The sequence below is a fragment of the Hemicordylus capensis genome, chromosome 5 (genome assembly GCF_027244095.1).
Source record: "Hemicordylus capensis ecotype Gifberg chromosome 5, rHemCap1.1.pri, whole genome shotgun sequence".
NCBI classification, from domain to species: domain Eukaryota; kingdom Metazoa; phylum Chordata; class Lepidosauria; order Squamata; family Cordylidae; genus Hemicordylus; species Hemicordylus capensis.
Window position 1 is genome coordinate 149061722 of NC_069661.1, and position 22166 is coordinate 149083887.

Below are 22166 nucleotides of genomic sequence, written 5' to 3' on the forward strand. Positions count from 1 at the left end.
TTCTTTTAACATTCAAGTTATAACTGGAGTAAAATTTATCCACTTTAACAAAATCAACAATTGCATACACTACACTGCTTAGAAGTTTAAACAATATGTAAAGTAATTTAGCATGCTGGACAAAATAGAGACAGGTCTCCAACTCTGGGAAAAAGTTAATCTAGCTACCAGTCATCTTTGATAAGGCTCCATTCCTCATTGTCTATATGCATCTCTGTAAAGTTCTCTTCTAGTCTGTGAAACTTTAACACTTGATACCAGATCACACTGGGTCTTCTGAACCACTCAAAAGCATTGGCCATTTCTAATTCAGTATTTTTTTTAATAGCAGAGCAGACATGGACAATTTTTTTCAGTGATCAATTTATAATCTTCAGAAGCAGATCAGCAAACTCACCAGCAATTAGGTCCAGTAAGTCATTCAAGTTCAATTTTAACTCAGAATATGGATTTGTACAGTCCTAATCCTCAATTGTATGCTGAATCAAGAACCACATTCCCAAGAATTCCTTTTTGTCTCAGATAATGATTTAGAGCACCTCCCTCCCTCATGCCTTAAACACTGAAGGGGTCTCTCCCCACCCCCCACCATTCAGCATTCAGCGCACCAGGGCTCATGAGTAATTTTCCCAGGGCACCCAGGTCCTTCATATAGATAACAAGCTGCTGGAAATGACATTTTTTATGGTCCCTGGCATGCTGTTACATTGTTCAATGTGCCAGAAAGGGAGGGCAGGAGCTAACACTGCCAGGTAAGAAGTAACACAATGGAATAATGGAAACTTCATCACTAAATTTCAGAGCTGGACTTGAGAAAAACTAAGCGGTTTCCCAGTTTGGGGGGTAATAACTTAGTTTTCCAAACCCAATTCTGAACCAAGGTAAGGAGAGCTCACTTGCCCATCACTAACCACTCCTTTCCTGTTCCATGCCACTTAGTTTTTATACAGAGTTGTAAGAATGTTCAGGTCATCTTCCCATGTGTAGTCATCAGAGGTCTTCCCTCCCCACACACCCACATTTATTTTGGCTTTGCATGATGCCTTCTTTCTATTTTGCAGAATAGCTCCCATTTCATATACTCCTTGAATCTACAATCAACAAAACTATTATGGCCTCTGTGAGTTTTATCTAGTTAAGCTGATAGGTTTCCCTTCTCTTGGCAGAAGCTGGGCTGCAAACATTAACAGCCCCTTTGCTGCGTGAGAACTGGAATGTTTGTAGCACTATATGCTATCACAGCAGCTCAGATAATCAATGGCAAAGTCTTCACTGCCACAAGCACAATACGATATAGATATAATTAATTTCAAAAGAGGATTCTTCTCAAAATGAGAAGATGACAACCTAACTACATATTATGAGGATCACCATTATAAGGATCATCATAAGGCTCCACCTTCACCGAATCATAACTGGAAAATGGGCAACTGCTCCTGTTAACCGGCCAAAAGGGCAATGTTTAAGTGGTAGCTCTCTTGCATTTATTAGTAGGGGGACAGCAACCATCTCTATTCAATCCAATAGCGTCCCTCTCAATAGCTGTTGCTGGTGTCTCTCTTGTGAGCTCCTCTGAGACAGTGAATCATCTCCTCATTCATTTTACTACGCAAACCACTTTGAGAATGTTTTCACTGAAAAGCAGAATATAAATATTATCAACAATACTTAACTATAAAGTAAAAGAATTACTTAATCCTCCCTTTGCCCACTCTTCTCCTGCAAATACCATCCTGATACATTTTATTTTTTTCACCACAGCTGGGCTCTGAAACTATCCTAACTGCAGGGTAAATGGATGGAGCAGCACAGGAGGCGGCATGGGAAAAGGGATTTGAGCACTCCTCCTTTTGCCATCTCCCCTATAGATATTTCTTCGTGTTACCTTAGCAAGCAGCAAAAGGGTAAATGGTAAACATTTACCAGAAGTCAAAACTTCTGGTAAATGTTCATATCCCTGCAGGACACTTGAACATTATTTAAAACAATAATAAAGATTCAAGTTAAAAATACACTAGAGTAGAAAAGAAAAGTATAGTATAAACAATGTTAGACTGTAGAATCAAGGAGCCTATAAAAGGGAAGACTACTTCCTTTAAAAGATTAAAGTCTTGCTCAAACCATTTGGGGGGTGGGGCAACGCAAATTCTACCAAATCAAACCTAAGTTGACAACAAGACAAAACAAGGAGGAATTTTAAGAGCACTTTAAAAGTGACATTAAAATGAATAGCATGAGTAGCAGTAAACCAACCAAAAATATAATGGGACTTTGAAGAAGCAAGACAGAAAAAGCATTGACGCTTTTGAACTTTGGTGCTGGAGAAGACTTTTGAGGATACCATGGACAACCAGGAAAACAAACAAATGGATCATGGAACAAATCAATCCAGAATTTTCACTTGAGGCAAAAATGACCAGGCTCAAACTATCATACTTTGGACACATTAAGCGAAAACCCAGCTCCCTTGAGAAGTCCAGAATGCTGGAAAAAGTTGAAGGAAAGAGAAGACGACGTCCAGCAGCAAGGTGAGTGGACTCAATTACGACAGCAATGAATGCACCACCTTAAAAGCCAAGTTGGAGAAAGATCATCCTTGAGAGAATCTATCTATGTGGTCGCTAAGAGTTGACACCGACTTGACAGAATTTCTAGCTATAGCTTAGACTGCTCTCCCAGCCCGGTGGGGTACATGTAGGGAAGCTTGATAGAATTAGGGATGTGAACAAAACTGGTTTTTGTGGGATGGTTCTAATTAGAACCAAACTAGAACCAGTTCAGTTTCTAAACTGTTAGAACCAGCCTGTGATTTGGTTTGAATTACAACTCCTTAAAACCAGTTATAAAACATTCTCCATAGGGAATAATGGGGTGGAAACTGGCCCATTATTAGCTATGGATAGCACCCAAGGGTACCAAAGTGGGGGTTGTGGAAGACCCCCCCCCCTTTGTGCCAACTACCACCCAAGCCCCAAAGCAATCAGTCAAGGGCGATGTTTATTGATTTTTAAAATATTTCTAAAGTGTTATTTATCCCATAGGGTATAATGGGGATTAAATTCTTAGATATCACATAGATTCTACAGAATGAATCCCTATGTAGAATCTACATGCCATCAGATAATCCAACACTATTGATATCAGAGAATCCACATGGGAAGATTCTCTGATGGCACAAAGATTCTACAGAGGGATTCATTCTGTAGAAAAAATGGGCCAGAGGCCTGAAGCCTGAAGTTGCTGGCTGGGTAATGAGCAGGATGGAGGATTAGTGTCACACCATGCACTCACTCATTACAGAAAAAAAATTTAAGCATACTGTAGTCAGCCAAGAAATAAGATGTTTAAATATTGTTTGTTTAAAAAGAAAAGGGGGAAAAAGAGGCTCAGACAGGCAGCGTGCTTCCAAAAGAAAAACTGGAAGGAAGCAGCTGCTTCAGTAATCAGAAATAAGTCTTAAATGAATTTTTAAAAATCTTTTTAAAAAGAAAGGCCGGCAGAAAGAGGGATAAAAATTGGGGGGAAATGGAACAGTGCCTGAAGCCAGGCTAACTGGTTGGGCAACAAGCAGGAGGGAGGATAAGGGCCCCACTACACACGCACTCACCACATACACACAAATTTTAAGTACACTACAGCCTGCCAGGAAAACACTTAAATATTGTAAGTAAAAAAAATAGAGGAGGGTGGGGCTGGGAAAGCAGGATTCAGACAACTCTCTCTCTGGAGACCACCAGTCCAGACCACAACACAAGGCAACCAAAGCAGCAGCAGCAGCAGCAGCAGTAATAGCTGCTCAATCTCTCTCAGGCATTAGACAGAGCAGCAGCAGAGACAGAGAGAGATTCCAAGCCACAAGGTGGTCTTTAAATACATTTTGAATAACCCTCCTTGGAGCACCCCCTCTTGTTCCTTTCCCCTGGCCAATCGGGTGACAGGTGTCCCTGAGTGACACATTTTCAAAGCCACTCTGGGCCAGACACATCTGGCCAACTGGGATCTGCAGCACAGCCAGTCACCCTATAAGTATTATTGAGTGAATGCCATCTCTCTTGTTACTTTTTAATATGTCAGCTAATTATGCTCTATCTTCAGCTAGATGGAGGCTCTGCTAGAAAATAAAAGCTCAGGTGTATCTCTCTATCTGTACTGGTGAAGGCTAGCATAAATAATTGATTCAGTTATCTGTTACTGGACTTTTTTATTTACTCTCTTTACACATTTGTCACTGTGATTGAGTGACTTATTAAGCTGCCTGCAGGTGGCTGCTGAAACCGGTCGTCAAATGCAGCCAGCCTTTGCTGTAGGACTGAGGGCTGGGGAAGGGCCCTCCAATAGCGACGTGTTGTTGCCTTATTATTGGTAGCGTCTAGTACAAATAGGTCTCTTGGGTGGGGAGGTGTGGGGGGGTCATTCCAGTGGTGGTGGGGAATCAACAGAGATATGGTGTTGGTAGGTCAGCAGACCATTACAGGGGAAGGGAAATCAGAAACTTGACAGCTGTTTCTCTTCCAGCTGGCCTATCAGCTCTTTGACCTTGGGGAGCAGTACCAGTCTCCCACAGAGCTTCACCTTACTAATTTGTAATGCCAGGTCAGTCCGAAACAAACTGGAGATCACCCATGACTGGATTTGGGATGAAGGAGCTGACCTGCTATGCATTATGGATTGGGGGAGCCGGGTTGGGGGAGCCTAGTGGTCCAATCTGGTCTCAGCTTCTCCCAGCTAGGATACTCTGTGGTGGAGCAGGTGAGAGGAAGTGGATGGGGAGGTGGTCTGGCTGTGGTCTACAAGGACACTGTCTCCCCTGTTCTCTTCATTTGAGCATACCTTCCATTTTCGGAAGGAAGTCTTCTTCTCCATTATGGCTTCTTTGACTTTACCTGTTAGCCATGCTGGCATCCTTCTAGACTTAGTGATACCTTTCCTCCTTTTTGGTATACATTCTAACTGGGCTTCTAGTATTGTGGTTTTGAGTAAACTCCATGAATTCTGGAGTGAAGTGACTCTCTTGATTTTCCCTTTCAGTTTTCTTTTCACCATACTCCTCATTTCAGAGAAGTGTCCTCATTTTGTTAGATGTTTCCCCTGCTAACTGGGCAAAGAGGCACCTTTTAAACGTGGTGATTCGCTTTCTTTAGCAGGGGGAGAGTAACTGGCCCTATCCACCCCCAGCACAGTATCACCAGTGACTGTTGCTGGTGTCTATCTTACATTTCTTTTAGATTGTGAGCCCTTTGGGGACAGGGATCCATCTTATTTATTTATTATTTCTCTATGTAAGCCACTTTGGAAACATTTGTTGAAAAGCGGTATATAAATATTTGTTGTTGTTCTGAAATTCAAAGTGTCTGTGTTAGACTTCCTTGCTAATTTTCTCCCCGCATGTATGCTGAATTTGGTGACAATATGGTCACTGTACCCTGAGGGGTCCATGACACTGACAACATACACCAGGTCCTGGGTGCCACTCAGGATTAAGTCCAAGGTCGCCTTCTCTCTGGTTGGTTTGTATCTAGAAAGTTGACTTCTTTGTCCATTATCTGACTGTGAATTTACCCAGTCTATACGTGGGTAATTGAAGTCACCCATTATTACTGCCCACCTCTCCTTGACACCTCCCTGATTTCCTTCTAAAACTCCCAGTCACTGTCAGCAATTTGATCTGGAGAAAGTATTTAGGATGGTAAAATCCCAAAGAGGTTGAGAAGAGCTCCAAAAGAATATGTTCAAACTGAGTAAATGGGCAAGAGAATAATAGTATATGTGATCCAATATGTGCTGTTAGCAGCCAACTTCTCCACCCTACTGCCTCACTACATTGGGAAAGTCTGGCTTCACACACAAAACAGAGTATAGACAAGTATTTGGTGCCACAGAGGAAACTGGCCTCTGCATGGACTGATCAGCAGTGCAAGAGCTGACTAGGAAGGGAAGTGCACCCCCATTGAATCATATGCATTCTTGAGTAGTCCTGAATTCCTAACAAAAGATATTCAACAAGTAGAAGCGCTGTGGAGAGCCTTTAACCTATTCAGACACCCTGGAATGCAATCAAGGCCAAGTACCCAATCCAGTTATGCAGAATGGATGCAACAGACCCTTTCGTTCTTCATTTACTCTGAATAGCCACAGCCACACCCATCTCCAGTCTCCTTTGTTCACCCTGAAACTCAAGATTTTCGTATCTATAAGGGTGTTGTCTCTATAAATTAAGAATGGTTCCTTTTATTCCATTTTTACTTTTCCAGTTGTCTTGTATCTGCTAGATATTCTCTGTAATGTTAACATCTTGCTGCATTACTGCAACTTTTTTGTGTGAAACTTTTTGTTGTGGTTCCCCCCCCCTTTTCTTAAAAATATATATGTAAATAGATTAATAAAACATTAAAAAGATTTTCCTGCCTATGAGATTTTACAGTGGACAAGGAGGCAAAAGTGGACACAGATGCTGAAGGAGGCATCATTCCCTACTGCTACTGTGTAAGCAGGTAGCTCTTGTTTTTCATTAAGTGTTTAGTGGTTGCAGTTTTATTCGTTTGTGGGTCTGGAAGCAAGGTATGATATAAATAAAACAAATGAGCACCTTAAATTATAATATGGTTGGAGCATTTCCTCTATTTAAAAAAGACAAAAGTGGTTGGGGCTTTTTAGTTTAGAAAAAAGATTACTGGTTGTGGGGTGGATGTGTTAGACATTTGCAGAATTATTCATGCTGCCCACATTATTCACACAGAAATATTCATCATCTTCCTCATGGTAAAAGAATTTGGAATTATACAATTAAAGAGACTGCCAAAAGACTCAGGGCAAAATAAGCTTCTTCTTCTTTTTTTAATGTTCTGCATAATTTAACTTAAGGAATTTATTGCCACTATGATCATGACCAACTTGGGTTTGTCTACAGATGCAATTGCTACAATGAAACCTCCAGCTATAGAAGTAGAACCTTTTTTATTACCAGAGATGATCAAGAACAGAAGACAACATGTTCCAGCATGCCCTGCTTGTAATATATCCAAGGAAATTTGGTTAGTCACTGATTCAAAGTGCCAATTAAATGGACCTCTAGTCTGACCCAACAAGGCAAATCCTTTTGCTTTTATGAATTCCAGTGAGATGTCATCTGTAGTGTTCAAATAATGCCTTAAAAGGTTTCACTGGAATCAGTGGAATACTCTGAAGAGGGCTGAAGACTGTGGCCTTGGCTGATAAATTTCAATAAGAGTATAATTACTGGTGAGCAAATATTGTAGCCTTGGTAATACAGTATAGAGGGGTGAGATGAGTTTTTAGCTTACCACTACTGCCCCATTCCCCTCCCAAGGTGTAGTGGTTAGAGTGCTGGACTAGGACCGGGGAGACCCAAGTTCAAATCCCCATTCAGCCATGATACTTGATGGGTGACTCTGGGCCAGTCACCTCTCTCTCAGCCTAACCTACTTCACAGGGATGTTGTGAGGAGAAACTTAAGTATGTAGTACACCGCTCTGGGCTCCTTGGAGGAAAAGCGGGATATAAATGTAATAAATAAATAAATAAATAAATGGTGAGTGTGCCCTCTAGCTCTTTCGTTTACAGAGACAGAGAATGAATGCACATGCAGCCTCTGTGCCAGCCTTGTGTCACCTCTTGTTCTCTCTCTGCCTGCCAAAAGAGAGAGGGCAGACAACAGACATGGTACTCAGCTGTGTTTTCCCAGCCTGAACAACACACAGTCTGGAGACGGCTGCCAGCTTTATGCTATGCCAGCTTTATGCTATGATTGTGAGCCCTTTGGGGATAGGGGACCATCTTATTTATGTATTTTTCTATGTAAACCACTTTGAGAACTTTGGTTGAAGAGTGGCATAATTATTTGTGTTATGCTAAACGTGGTAGACATGAGCAGGAAGAACAAACAGGTCAATGCCATTTGCCACTTGGTTACTTCCACAGAGACCACAGTGACAAAGCTGAATTACCAGTAAGTTGCAGAGGTTGCAGAGGTATCTTTTTGTCTGTTAATAAGGATTTCCCCACTAGTTCAACTGCTTTATGGAACAAGCCATTAGGCTACAGAAAGTATGCTCATAGCATTCTACAGGCAGAAGTATCAAACTGGCTTCACCACCTCCCCACCCCCACCCCCAACCAGCCAGTGCAGCACTTTCAGAGCAGGAGTATAAAGGCTCCCCATTTCATACCTGAAAAACAAAAAGGTACAATATGGGGAGGTGAACTCAACTGATCTGTGAAAAATCATGTGTTGGAATAATAACATATGGCCAGCATCTGGAAGCAACTCCATAAGACTTTATGGCTTCTCTCCAACAAAACCATGTTGGAGAGAAGCCATAAAGTTATGCCCCCAACTTGCCATATTGTGTCTTTAGAAGAATGTGTGTGATTCCTGAAAGTCAACTTAAGGTTTTTTAAATAGTAGGGCGAAGTGATGCTAAGGCACTTAGATGCTTTTGAAATAGTACCTGGTTTATCAGATACTGGTTTGATTCGGTTAGTCACACTAAGATGCAAAGGCAACGTTAATATACAAAAGCTCTTTTGCTTAACACAAATTGCCATCATCAAGTACTTACCAATTTAATAAACTGTTCAAGACAATGACAGGATGAAAAAGGAGGAAAAGTAAACTGGAACTATAAAGGTAACCACGTGAAAGTCAGCGATATCTGACAACATTCACATAGAAACATAAAGGAAAGTTTTCTATGACACTGAAAATAGCAAACACTGCTTACTAGAATGCAAAACAAAAAACAAAAACCACCCTCCAAACATAATTACAAAGTTAGAGCTGTGACCTCCCATCACTCATCCCCCCGCCCGCCCCACACAACAAATAAAGTCTTGTAAAGCAAGGTTCAATACATATGAACCCATATCCATTCCAAATTATCAGTTTGGACCTAAGTTTGAGACACAAAACCTTTCCAAGCCTCTACAACTGAAAGGTTTCCTAGCCTTGTAGTTATCCCCATTCCAACCTCTGTGCTTATCTTTCATTTCAGGAAAAGGGTAAAAACTGATTTGAAGTTGGGAGAAGTGATTACACATGATATTTCTATCACTGCTGCTGCTTTTACAGAAAATATAGGTAAACTTTCATAACGGACACACCTTTCATTCTTTAAAGCTTATGTATGTATTTAAAACATAGAGTGTATGCCCTCACTACAGCATTTTGAAAGTTAATTCACAATCACAATAAAATCAGTGGTTTTGAAACTGTATTCCTTGGAACCATATGGTTCTTCATAACCTTGCTGGGATTCTTCACTGAGGCTGAGTAATGGAAGGCAAGCTGACTATAAGAAGGTAATCCACTATTACTGATATTCATGTCAGTAATATTTTAGGAGAGAGCTGAGTATGTTCTAGGGTGCACATTATTTCCATGGCTTTACAGGCCTTGCTCAGACCCCTCACAAGAAGTAATACTGTACTTCAGAAACCTCTGGAACTCATAGCAATTCTGCAGCACAACAACTCATATGGATCGATTTGTCAAAGACATACAGTGCGTTGTCTTAAGGGAAAAAAATATTAAATCTTACCTTGATTTCTCTTTGTTCTACAGATTTTTCCCATATTTGCTGGTCATATGCCCCAATCTAAATAGGAAACAGAGAAGTCCACATTAACATGAGGTTATCTAGCAGAATAAATTGATGAACGTTTTTCCCCACAGAAAAGAATTGCATTACATCAGGAACAAATATTTATATATATTATTATTATTATTTATTTACACAGTCAGACAGGTGTTATTGACTGGTTTGTTTTATCCAGACATCGATTCCTTCCCAAGGACCTGGGATGGCTGGATTTTATCATCAATACTGTGGGTTATTACAGATATCGTCGCAAAATATAGGCTGTTCCCAGTAAAGTTGCTTTTTGTAATTGGTGATTTCTGTGGCCCCTATGGTGTTGAGGTGCCCTTCAAGGTCTTTTGGAATTGCACCTAGGGTGCCAATTACCACTGGGATTATTTTGGTCTTTTTCTGCCACAGCCTTTCAATTTCAATTTGTAGATCTTTGTATTTGGTTATTTTTTCTATTTCTTTTTCTTCTATCCTGCTATCCCCTGGTATTGCTATGTCGATTTTTTTGACTTGTTTTTCTTTCTTCTCTACTACAGTGATATCTGGTGTCTTGTGTGGCAGATGTTTGTCTGTTTGTAGTCGGAAGTCCCATAATATTTTCACATCTTCATTTTCTTCAACTTTTTCAATTTTATGGTCCCACCCATTTTTGGCGACAGGTAGCTTGTATTTTTTGCAGATGTTACAGTGTATTTATCCCTGCTACCTTGTCATGCCTTTGTTTGTAGTCAGTCTGTGCGATCTTTTTACAACAGCTGATTAGGTGGTCCACTGTTTCATCTGCTTCTTTACAAAGGCGGCACTTGCTGTTTGTTGTGGATTTTTCGACTTTTGCTCTTATTGCATTTGTTCTTAGTGCCTGTTCTTGTGCAGCCAGTATTAAACCTTCTGTTTCTTTCTTCAAGTTGCCATTCTTAAGCCATTGCCAGGTCTTGGTGATGTCTGATTTTCCACTTATATTGTGCAAATATTGACCATGCAGTGGCTTATTTTTCCATTTTTCTACTCGGTTCTTGACTTGTTCTTTCTTGTAGGCCTACTTTGTTTCATTGGTGTTTAATAGTTTCTCGTTCTTGACCATTTTAAGTGCATCTTCTTCACTGTCCTTGATATATTCTTCAAGGCCTCTTTTCTCCTCCTCTACTGTTTGATGGACTTGCAGCATTCCTCTTCCATCTGAGCTGCGAGGGAGGTATAGCCTGTCTACATCACTGTGGGGGTGATTGTCAGTGATTGTCATCACTGCAGAGCATGATTGATGGTCATTATTTTCCTGGTCTTACGATCTAGCGTCTCTAGCTCTGCCTGGGTCCAGTCTATTATTCCTGCAGTGTATCTGATAACAGGTATAGCCCAGGTGTTTATGGCTTGTATGGTGTTCCCGCCATTGAGTTTGGACTTGAGGATTTTTCTAACTCTCCTGATGTATTCACTTCCAATTATTCTTTTAACTTCAGTGTGTGCAATATTATCCGCCTGAAGAATGCCCAAGTATTTGTAAGGTTCTTTCTCTTACAGGTTCTTGATGTTGCTTCCATTGGGCAATTCTATTCCTTCTGTTTTTGTTATTTTCCCTCTGTTCATTATTAATGCAGCACACTTGTCTAGTCCAAACTCCATTGCTACATCGCTACTGAATATACAGACAGTGTTTAGCAGTGATTCAATTTCTGACTGGGACTTTCCATACAACTTCAGATCGTCCATTTACAGCAGATGGTTTATTTTACTTTATGTTTTAGACGTCTGGTATCTGAGGCCTGATTTCTTTAGTATTTTTGAAAGTGGAGTCATGGCGATTACAAGCAACAGAGGAGATAGTGAGTCCCCTTGGAAAATACCTCTTCTAATGCTAACCTGTCCAAGTGTCTCACCATTGATTGTTAGCTGTGTACTCCACATGCTCATTGCTTTTTAAAATAAATATCTGAATGTTTTTGCTGACACCAATTGTTTCTAAACATTTTAGTATCCATGTGTGAGGCAATGAGTCGAAGGCTTTCTTGTAGTCAATCCATGCAACACTTAGATATGTTTTTTAATTCTCTTGCAATTTTCTAAAATCATTTTGTCAATCAGCAGCTGGTCTTTTGTGCCTCTGCTGTTTGGGCAATTTCCTTTCTGTTCAACTGGAAGCTGTTTGTTAGTTAATAAGTGTTGCATTACTTCATCTGCTATTATTCCAGTTAATAATTTGAACATGGTTGGCAGGCAGGTTATCGGTCTATAATTATTTGGAACTGCACCTTTTGATGAGTCTTTCATTATGAGATGAGTTTTCCCAGTTGTTAGCCATTGTTCAATATCACCTCCTTGCAAAATGTGATTGAACTGTCTTGATAGTTGTTTATGAAGGCTTATTAGGTGTTTAAGCCAAAAGCCATGCAGTTGATCGTCGCCTGGTGCAGTCCAATTTTTAATTTTCTTTGCTCTTTCACTTATTTGGTGTTATTACTAGATCTTGCATTTGTTGGTTACATTTTTCAACCTCCTTCACCCAGCCTGCTTTTTTATTATAATCTATTGTATTGTCCCATAATTTCCCTCAGAATTGCACTGTTTCTTCTTTATTTGGTGTTTCTATGTTTCTTGCAGTTTCTCCTTCTATGCTTTGGTAGAAACGTATTATTATTATTATTATTATTTAGATTTCTATACTGCCCTTCCAAAAATAGCTCAGGGCGGTTTACAAAGAGAAATAATAAATAAGATGGATCCCTGTCCACAAAGGGCTCATAATCTAAAGATCCTTGTATAGTGTTTGCACAAAAGTAAATCATATTCAGCAGAGCTTCCCTGAAATTTGAGTTAGAAGCATCCTCCCTGTGGCCTCTGCCTCTAATTGCTTTCTGTTCATGTGGTCAGAGAATTAACGTAAATTGCCCCTTAATTGCCCCTTAGCAGTCAGTTCCTGTTCACTGCTAGGAGTGGGATTCAATTACTGATTGCTTCTCATTATTTGTTCTTTCAAAAAAATCCTGCTATTTTTCATTTTAAAAGCAAAAGGTATGAAATCGAAAGAAAACTAATAATTATCCTTGACTCCTGTTTTAGGCTCCTGTCTCTTTTTGTAGTGTTCCCTTGCTTTTTCCTACCCCTTTTCCATCTCCCTGCTTTCATTACACAAATATAAGACTGTAAGCTCTTCAGGGCAGAGTCTGCTCTTATTTGCTCAAGTTACATTATATATATTAATGTCGTGTATCCCCACAATATAGTTAACTTTCCCCACCAAAGCATCTTTAGAACTGTAGAATTGTAAGCCCTGCATACACTTTCATTTCTGTTGAGAGAAACATGCATACACAGGACTAAACGTCCATCCAGCTGTGGAAATACAAATGATAATTGTGCCAACTTAGCATGTAACACAGAAAAACAGTTTCGTCACCCAAATGACAAAAGGTTTTCAACCCCAAACCATAATTTGAACCTTCGGTTTGTAGTGAGTTTTGCTGCTGAAACCTCAGATTTGAAGGCAGCTTTGTGTTAACCGAATTCTGCCACTGCCACCACAACCTAAGTTTTGTGCTGTGGCTGCTCCCAAAATCACAGAGAGGGCAACTCAGAACAGTCCAGAAATACATCAGCTGTATGCCTACTGCACTTCTTCCTATCCACCTCCAATCAGTTGCCCCATCCTCCACCGTCTCCACACTCCTCCTGTCATTGCCCCTGCTAACTGGGCAAAGAGGCACCTTTTATCGTGGTGATTCTCTTTATTTAGCAGGGGGAGAGAAACTGGCTCTATCCACCCCCAGCACAGTACCTCTAGTGACGGTTGCTGGTGTCTATCTTATGTTTATTTTTAGAATGCGAGCCTTTTGGGGACAGGGATCCATCTTATTTGTTTGTTATTTCTCTGTGTAAACTGCCCTGAGCCATTTTTGGAAGGGCAGTATAGAAATTGAAATAAATAAATAAATAAATAAATAATAGCCTGGTAACAGGCATCCCGCGTTGCCACATCCCAAATTTCAATGCATTTAAAGGGGAGAGAATCACATTGGGGAAAGCCTGCTTTCTACTGCTTCTTATGGTCCCCCACTGCTTCCTTTATCCCGCCCCCCCCCCCCACGGATGGAATGACATGACGGGCACAAAGGGAGAGATCTCCAGCAATTAAGGACTGCAGAAGAATGTGCACAAACATATGGAACTCTAGTGACACCAGAAACTGGGCAATTCAGATGTTTCCCAACAAAGATCACACACAGAGGAAGCAATACCATGTCACTTGGCAGAAATACCAATGTGCCGACCCCATGCGGAAATCCCATCTGTGGAAACCTTCTTGTCCAGTCATATAAAGAAAGAGAAAACACATATCCCCACAAATCTCCTGTATCTGTCCATTTGCTTGTATTACTTGATCAACCTGCAACACACACCTTGGTGTGTTGCCGGGCATGCAGGACCTTTAAATGCAGTTTCCATACAAGAAGTTTTGTCAGCTTCCATCTGGGGAAGGGGGCACACGTGAAAGGAAACTTTTCATTTTATAACACAACTGAGCAAGTGTGGCTGCCCAGCAAGGCATCCTTTCTAAGGTGTAGCATGTGGAGTCTGGTCAGTGAGCAGGATATTGATTTTCCTGGATGCCTGGATAGTGTCTGTATTAAGGCTACCGTGGATGATACTGCTCCGTCCAACTGGTCCCCTAAACACTGCAAGTATATGTATATGCATCCAAATTTTCAGCCTTGGCCCCTAGCTTTGAGGTGCAGCACTATGCAAAGAAAAGTCTACCTTCAAACGGATAATCCAAGGTTTGGGTTAAAAGACAGACCCTAGAATTCTTAAGTGGTTCTGTTCTATTTTTTGTACCAGTTTGTAGGGGAAGAAGGCCCTAGCTCCTTTCCCTTGGGTGCAAGCATGCAGTGTTGGCCATTCCTCATGAGTAGGACTGTCCTGGGTTAAACCTGGGTTTGGAAAGGGATGAGCTCGCGGGCCCTATGTGATGATGCAATAGATGCACATCCCCTTATCTCAAGAACCACTCTCTCATGAGAGTGACAGGCCATAAGAGATGCATGTGGGCTGGAGGGCTGTTGCTGCCTAGTCCAATTGCTAGGTCCCTGCAAGCCCCAGGGATGGGTACCAAGGCAACACCTTTCCCGATCCCAGCAACTGTCACAAAGTAGAAGTCCAAATGCTCCCTCTGGCAGTCTGCTCTCCCCGCAACACATACCCATGTTTGCTTGTTTTTCCCCCACACAGCCATCTGGCTTGCCAGGAATTGCCCTAATCCACGGGTGCCCTGCCCTGGGATGTCCTGCAGCAGCTGATTTACATACGCCAGCCCAGGCCGTTTGAATGTGGACTAGGTTCTATCCCTGGTTTTTCCCTACTCTGCCCACTCAAGACAGGGAGTGACCCCGACTCCTTGGGATTCTGGAAGAGTTGAGTGGAGAGGGGAAGATGTGAAGCAGGAATTCTGTTTTTAATCAAAGATATCAGAAGACCCACATCAGCATGGCCTCCTAGAGCTGGATGGTCTCACCAAGCCTCTGGTCCTCCTCAGTGGACTGGCTTTCTCATGAGAGGGCTAATCCTAGCTAGCAAGCTGACACAGGGGCAGGAATGTGCTGGGGCTTCCTGGACTCCTTGGCCTGGGTCTACGAGTCCAAGAATAACCTTTATCACAGTGGGCCAAATCCAAGGATCCTTTGCCTGCCCTCATATACATATTCCCTCCTAGAAAGCCACCATGATCCCTTCCTGGAGTAAGAAGAAACCAGTGCCACTCTGTATACCTTGATACAAGTCGTTGTGCTTGTGCAAGACTGTATGGCTGTGGGGCCCTTGCAAAGACAGTGGAACAAGTGGAATGAGGAACAGATTTAAATGCCCTTTCCCTGGCAAGGTCAGGCTACTGATGCTGAAAAGGCGTGATGGCACTGGGCACACTCCCTCAAAGATCGTGGGCAATGGTTGCTACTCTGATGCCTTGCCCGCAGTGTGACAACATGAGCAGTACAGATGGGACCCTCTGCCCAAAAGACAAAGGCTGCGAGACTACAGCTCAATCAGCCTCTGTGAAATGATTCCCGGGGTCACAGATTAACCACAGGTTTGACTATCCGTGGTTTCACACTACATCCAAAGGTAGCCATTGTGTCAGCTGTTCCTGTTAGTAACAGGTTTGATGAAACTGAATTATGCACATTATATTTTGTTACAGTTTTGATAAAACTGATAAGAGTTTTGGTAAAAGGCTCCTATACAAATCTCTTAATACCGGGAATCAAAATACAAATATTTCAAACAGAGAAATTCTGTTTTCTGAATAATCTTTATATATGCAAAGATGTCCAAATCCTACAGCTATGTAGTTAGAAGTAAGATCTACTAAAATCAACAGAACAGAAAATTAGTTTACAAATCTACCAGTGCAACACATACTGGATACAAGAAACAAGTACTGGTATTAGCCTCACCACAAAAGCCAGTACTGTATTGTAAAGGTACAAAACAGGAATTTTAGAACTTAGACAAATATCTTCATTTGTTCTACAGTATCTGCTCCCTTGCTATTCAAGTAGTACATGTGCCTAAGTACTCTGATTTCTTCTAGCATCAATTAGTTTTAGATTTATCCTCTTTAGAACAAGTATTTAGTCCAAGAAATGCATAATATGTGAAAATAAAAATACAATTCTATTTGGCTTTTAGCTGTTGGGACCCACCTGAACTTTTTGAAAGGGAGGGGAAATTATTAAAAAGGATAAATATTAATATAAATAAATGAAATGCTAAGCAGGAATCTATAAAACATTTGCAGAGATTAGGCAGGATCCAGACTAAGTTAGTCATGACTAAGCATCACTGAAATAAATAAGCCAAGTGTCATTAATTATCAATGGCTGACATAAGGAAAACTGCTCATAGTAGTTCCATTAGAATTTTAAAAAGTAGGCAATGTCTAACTTTTTAATTTCAATGGGACTACTTTGAATAATTTTCCTCCTCATGTCAAACAGTGGGTCTTAATCCAGACTGTGTCCACTGATACATCAGCAGGATCCTAGATCGCTATCAAGTCTTGCTGGCAGATTTTACTTTAGTTAGGAATGGATGACCTATTCTCACATTAATAGGTTTATATGTTTATAAGTTATCATAGGACTAGGTCTGAAAATGTGATCCCATGAATGTCAAGTGAAAATAGGATTGGTTATCAGTGCATTGATTTTATTAGATTAAGAACAAAATAATCAGAATGTACTCAAGATGCTACAAAAAAGATTAAGAGACCCAATGATAACTGGGCTTTAAGCAGAAACATGATTCACAGCACGCATTCAAAAAAAAACTTCCCTTCAAAGGACTCTTGCCTTCAGGATTGTTTTCCCATGTTGTATCTACTAATTTAAGCATAATCTTCAATACCCTTCCCTTCTTTGATTTCTTATTTTTATTTACCTCTTTTCCCTTATGGTATTTCAACTCTGCCACAGTGAACACTCATTTTATAACATTGCTCATACTTGTTCCAAGAGCTACTGGCCAGCATCCAGACTAATTAATCATGACTAACTACCACTGATAAGTTAGTCATAACTATAAGTCTCATTAATTTCAGTGGGACTTAGTCAAAACAGGTCTACATGTTACCCAGTAAGATGCAATGTTTAATTAATTGGCTCAGGGAGATCAAAGTCAAATATCCGATTCAGATCTGTATTTATTTTGCATTCTAAGCAAAAACTGTGTAAACACACACACACACACACACACACACACACACACACTAGGAGAAACAGTTGCAGGAAGTCTCATCTTCCTCATAAAAGGAAAGTACCCATAATAATCCTACAGTATTTCAAACTTCCCCTTGCTGGCTAAACTTAGTTTTCGTGAATAGACTCTGCCTTCTTAAATTCCACTTGCAGATACAGTTACTGGTATTTAATGTAATTCTATCAGTCTATGAAGCAATTCCTGTCTGCCAAGTCTGTAAATAGGATGATGATATTTTGTATGACAGGACCTAATTTATGCTCAAGGTTAGAACAATCCTCAAGAAATCCAGTTGTGTACTATAACAGGACTGAATATATTTAAACAGAAGAAGTCATTTTTAAATTGTACCCAGAGTTGTATAAGTATTCCTTAGCAGTTTTAGTGAAAACGTACTCCAAAACAGTTAACTATGCTAAGCTTTATTAGATTCTATTCCCCACCCATCAGGCACACAGGTTACAATCAGTGTTACAACCATCAAAACATAAAACAGATATTTTTAAACTGCCAGTAATTAACCCAGCATAATTAAATATTGATTATATTATGGACATATTCTTTTAATTAGGCATTAAGACTACAAAAATTTGATACCTGTTGCTAGGATACTCAGGAGGTCAAATGCTTATTTTAAGCAATTTAAAGTCTTCCCCTGCAGGGAAGGAACCTTTAAAAAACCTCACACCAAAATAAGCCCTGATTGATTGATTGATTGATTGATTGATTGATTGACTGAGTGCCGTCAGGTCAGTGTCAACTCTTAGAGACCACATAGATAGATTCTCTCCAGGATGATCTGTCTTCAGCTTGGCCTTTTAGGTCTCTCAGTGGTGCATTCATTGCTGTCCTAATCAAGTCCATCCACCTTGCTGCTGGTCGTCCTCTTCTCTTTACTTCAACTTTCCCCAGCATTATGGACTTCTCAAGGGAGCTGGGTTTTCACATAATGTGTCCGAAGTATGATAGTTTGAGCCTGGTCATTTGTGCCTCAAATGAAAATTCTGGATTGATTTGTTCTATAATCAGTTTGTTTGTTTTCCTGGCTGTCTATGGTATCCTCAAAAATCTTCTCCAGCACCAAAGTTCAAAAGCCTCAATACTTTTTCTATCTTGCTTCGTCAAAGTCCAACTGTTGCATCCATAGTGTGTCACGGAAAAACCATTTTACGAACAATTTGAATCTTTATAGGTATAGACACATCACGGCATCTAAATATCCTTTCCAAGGCCTTCATGGCAGCCCTACCAAGTACTAGTCTGCAGCATATTTCTTGACTGCTGGATCCTTTGCTGTAGATGGTTGATCCTAAAAGGCAGAAGCTATCCACCACTTCAATGTCTTCCTTATCAATTCTGAGGCTGGTTGATGTAAAATATTCTGAAACCAATAGCCTGTCAGGCACTATCTTCTTCATTTCCCACCCACCCCTCCTCAGCGAGTAGAGGTGAATGACTGAACGAGGCAATCTCACCTTCCTTTGGCTACTGGATCTCCATTACCCTGTAAGATTCACCTGATTCACTTCTATCCCGAGTTCCCCTATTTCTTCACCAAAAGAGTAAAAGACTAAGATAAAAGATGGACTAGAGGATCTGTTAAATGCTATGGCAGCTGTATCTAAGGCTGTATTGACGGCCGGTTTTATCTCAACCAAAGTAGACCTTTTGAAGAATGCTGTGGAAACAGCTGTCCCTATGCAGGCTGAAATAATCATTCTTTCTCCAATAAGAATGAAGCGTGAATGACCCATGATGATGATGATGATGATGATGATGATGATGTGCAGAAACTAGTGGAACTGGGGCAGGGGGACAGAACATTGTACCAAATATGCATTGAACAAGAAGAGTTGTAATCATACAAACCAATTGCAGCCTCCTCTCACTTTAACTGAAATGATCTCCTTGTCATCTCAGCAACAATGCCCTATAGAACTATAGTAGCTTATTCCATCTCACTTGGAAAAGAGGCTGTGGAGACGTCAATGGATCAATCAGTAGAAGTCTCCCTGGTGGAAGTCACACAAGAGAATGTACATCCATTCCAGGCCAAAATCTGATTCCTCTAGAATTAAGGGGAACTTGGATTGGTAGGTCCAAATTCTAACTTCCCTTTTTACTTTTATTGACCCAATGGCTCATTTTCCAAGTGATTGGAGGGTGGCAATGAGGAAATGAGGAAGGGATTACTCTAGTAACTATCATCCCATCAACCTTTTAAATGTTTTTAGCAAACTTTATTCAAGATATTTCCAATGTAAGTTACAGGATTGGTTAGAAAATGAAAATCTTATAACATAAAAGCAGGCTGGCTTCCATGTAGGGCGATCTACCTTGGATCATTGTCCTCAAACATTCATGTGTCTGCCAGCTTGGATTGGTGTGTATGACATCATCACAAACTACACGGTGAGGTGTCCCTAAGTGTCCCTATAATTGTACCAAATTTGGTCCAGATCGATTCCTACCTGCATGTCAAATGTTCACACATCTGCCATCTTGAACTGGGGTACATGACATCATCACAAACTACACCGTTGAGGTGTCCCTATGTGTCCCTACAATTGTAGTAAATTTGATCCAAATCTGTTAGGTGATTCACATTAGCCCAGTTATGCCTATAATGTTCATCATCTTGAATTGTGGTGGATGACATCACCACAAACTATGCCACTTCTATGACACTATGACACAAACTATGACACTATGCCACGTGTCCTGTGTTTCCCTACAGCTGTAACAAATTTGATTCAAATAGGTTAGGCAATTCACAAGTTATCCCACTTGCACCTCAAATATTTATGCATCCACCATCTTGAACTGGGGTGAATGACATTACAGATTACGCCATTGAAGTGTCCCTATGTGTCCCTACAACTGTACACAATTTAATGCACATTGTCCAGGCATTGCGAAGTTGATGGGTTGGGGGGGGGGGCACATAGATGGACAGACAGACACAGAAAGAATGTCGGGTGATATCATAAGCTTACTTTCCTTAATGAAAGTAGGCTAATAAAACCAGGTGAATATGGGGGAGGAGGACAGAGAGAAGACAGCAGGCACCAGAATGTCAAGAAGGAATACTGGTGAGAGGCTAAGACAGAGCACAGAAGATGGTTTAGAGTAATCACTGGTTCCCACAGAGCTTAGCATAATAATCATGTGAGCTTCAGTTTTCATTTTAAAGTACAATTCTATCAACATCATGGTTAGAGAGAAAAATGGAGAACATGACAGCAATTCAGAAAAGTACACAGCAGAGCCAGAACTTTGAAGTGTCAGCATGATTCAATCTATTTTCCAGGCCCTGGGCATGAGACAGCCTCAGACTTATTCCTGTCTCTCCCTGTTGACTTCAATGGAGTGTCTGACTACATGAGGTTCAATAAAGCATGAATGTGAAATATTAACAGGGCACATGCACAGGGTGGGAAATGTTTTGCTGAGAAAGTGATGGGAGAAGACCAGCCACTAGCAACAGCTATCACCAAGACTTCATTCTCGTTTTAATTAAGACTTGTGCATTGAAAATATTTAATGTTTGTTCCTTTTTTGTAAGAGGCTGAAGAGAGTCTGAGATTCAGTCAAGAACCAGCAAGTGAAGTGAAAACACCTTTTATAGAGAAATTAAAAGGATTACATATTGACCCTTTGATATAGATATTGAGATATTGATTAAAATCAACAGCAAAATGTTTTACCGTAAGTGGCTCAGATGAGCTAATCTTAGAAGGCAACTAGAAGTCTTGCCGGTCAAATCAGATGTTACATTGATCTGTATGTTTAAAGGAGAAAGAAGGGGATATCTGTTTTTAACAGCACAAGGGCTGCAAAGATAAGGCAGAACCTTCCTGCAGCTTCTCTAATACCCCTCTTTCCAAGCACTTTTCTACATGTCAAACATACCTTCAGTATTAAGAGTGCAGCTGAGACCAGGGCAAGAGGCAAGATGTACTGTGGAGATGAAAGTTGAGCGTGTAAGTCCTGCAACCCATGCTTTGATGGAAAGCATTCTCAAGGATAAAATTATGTATGTATGTATGCATTACATTTTATATCCCGCTCTTCCTCCAAGGGGACCAGAGCGGTGTACTACAAGTTTCTCCTCACAACAACGCTGTGAAGTAGGTTAATCAGAGAGAAGTGACTGGCCCATAGTCACCCAGCAAGTATCATGGCTGAATGGGGATTTGAACTCGGGTCTTCCCGGTCCTAGTCCAGCACTCTAACCACTACACCAGGCACTGCTGGGGGAGAACCAGCATGGCTTCCGCAAAAGTAAATCTTGCCTCACCAACCTTTTGGAGTTCTTTGAGAGTGTCAACAAGTGTGTGGATCAAGGTGATCCAGTTGACATAGTATATCTAGACTTCCAAAAAGCTTTTGACAAAGATCCTCATCAAAGACTCCTGAGGAAACTTAGCAGTCATGGGATAAGGGGACGAGTACATGGGTGGATTGCTAACTGGCTGAAGGACAGGAAACAGAGGGTAGGTATAAACGGAGAGTTTTCACAATGCAAGGAAGTAAGAAGTGGGGTCCCCCAGGGACCTGTACCGGGGCTGGTGCTTTTTAATTTATTCATAAGTAATCTAGAAGCTGGGGTAAGCAGTAAGATGGCCAATTTTGCAGATGATACCAAAACTATGGTGTGGCCACACTTGGAGTACTGCATACAATTCTGGTCACCACATCTAAAGGAGGACACGATACTACTGGAAAAGGTGCAGAAGAGGCCAACCAAAGAGCTCCTTCCTTATGAGGCAAGATTACAACACCTGGGGTTTTTTAGTTTAGAAAAATGACGAC

At 40.8% G+C, this 22166-nt stretch overlaps 1 protein-coding gene across 5 annotated transcripts in view; it reads right to left on the reverse strand.

The window, feature by feature from the left end:
- The window catches only part of PHTF2 (putative homeodomain transcription factor 2), a 122917-nt gene that overhangs the window by 39369 nt on the left and 61382 nt on the right, over window positions 1–22166 (reverse strand). For all 5 annotated transcript variants that reach the window (XM_053253276.1, XM_053253277.1, XM_053253273.1 and 2 more), the window contains one exon: window positions 9558–9614. In XM_053253276.1, coding sequence (XP_053109251.1) covers window positions 9558–9614 — 57 coding nt within the window. The remainder of the gene's footprint in view (window positions 1–9557; window positions 9615–22166) is intronic.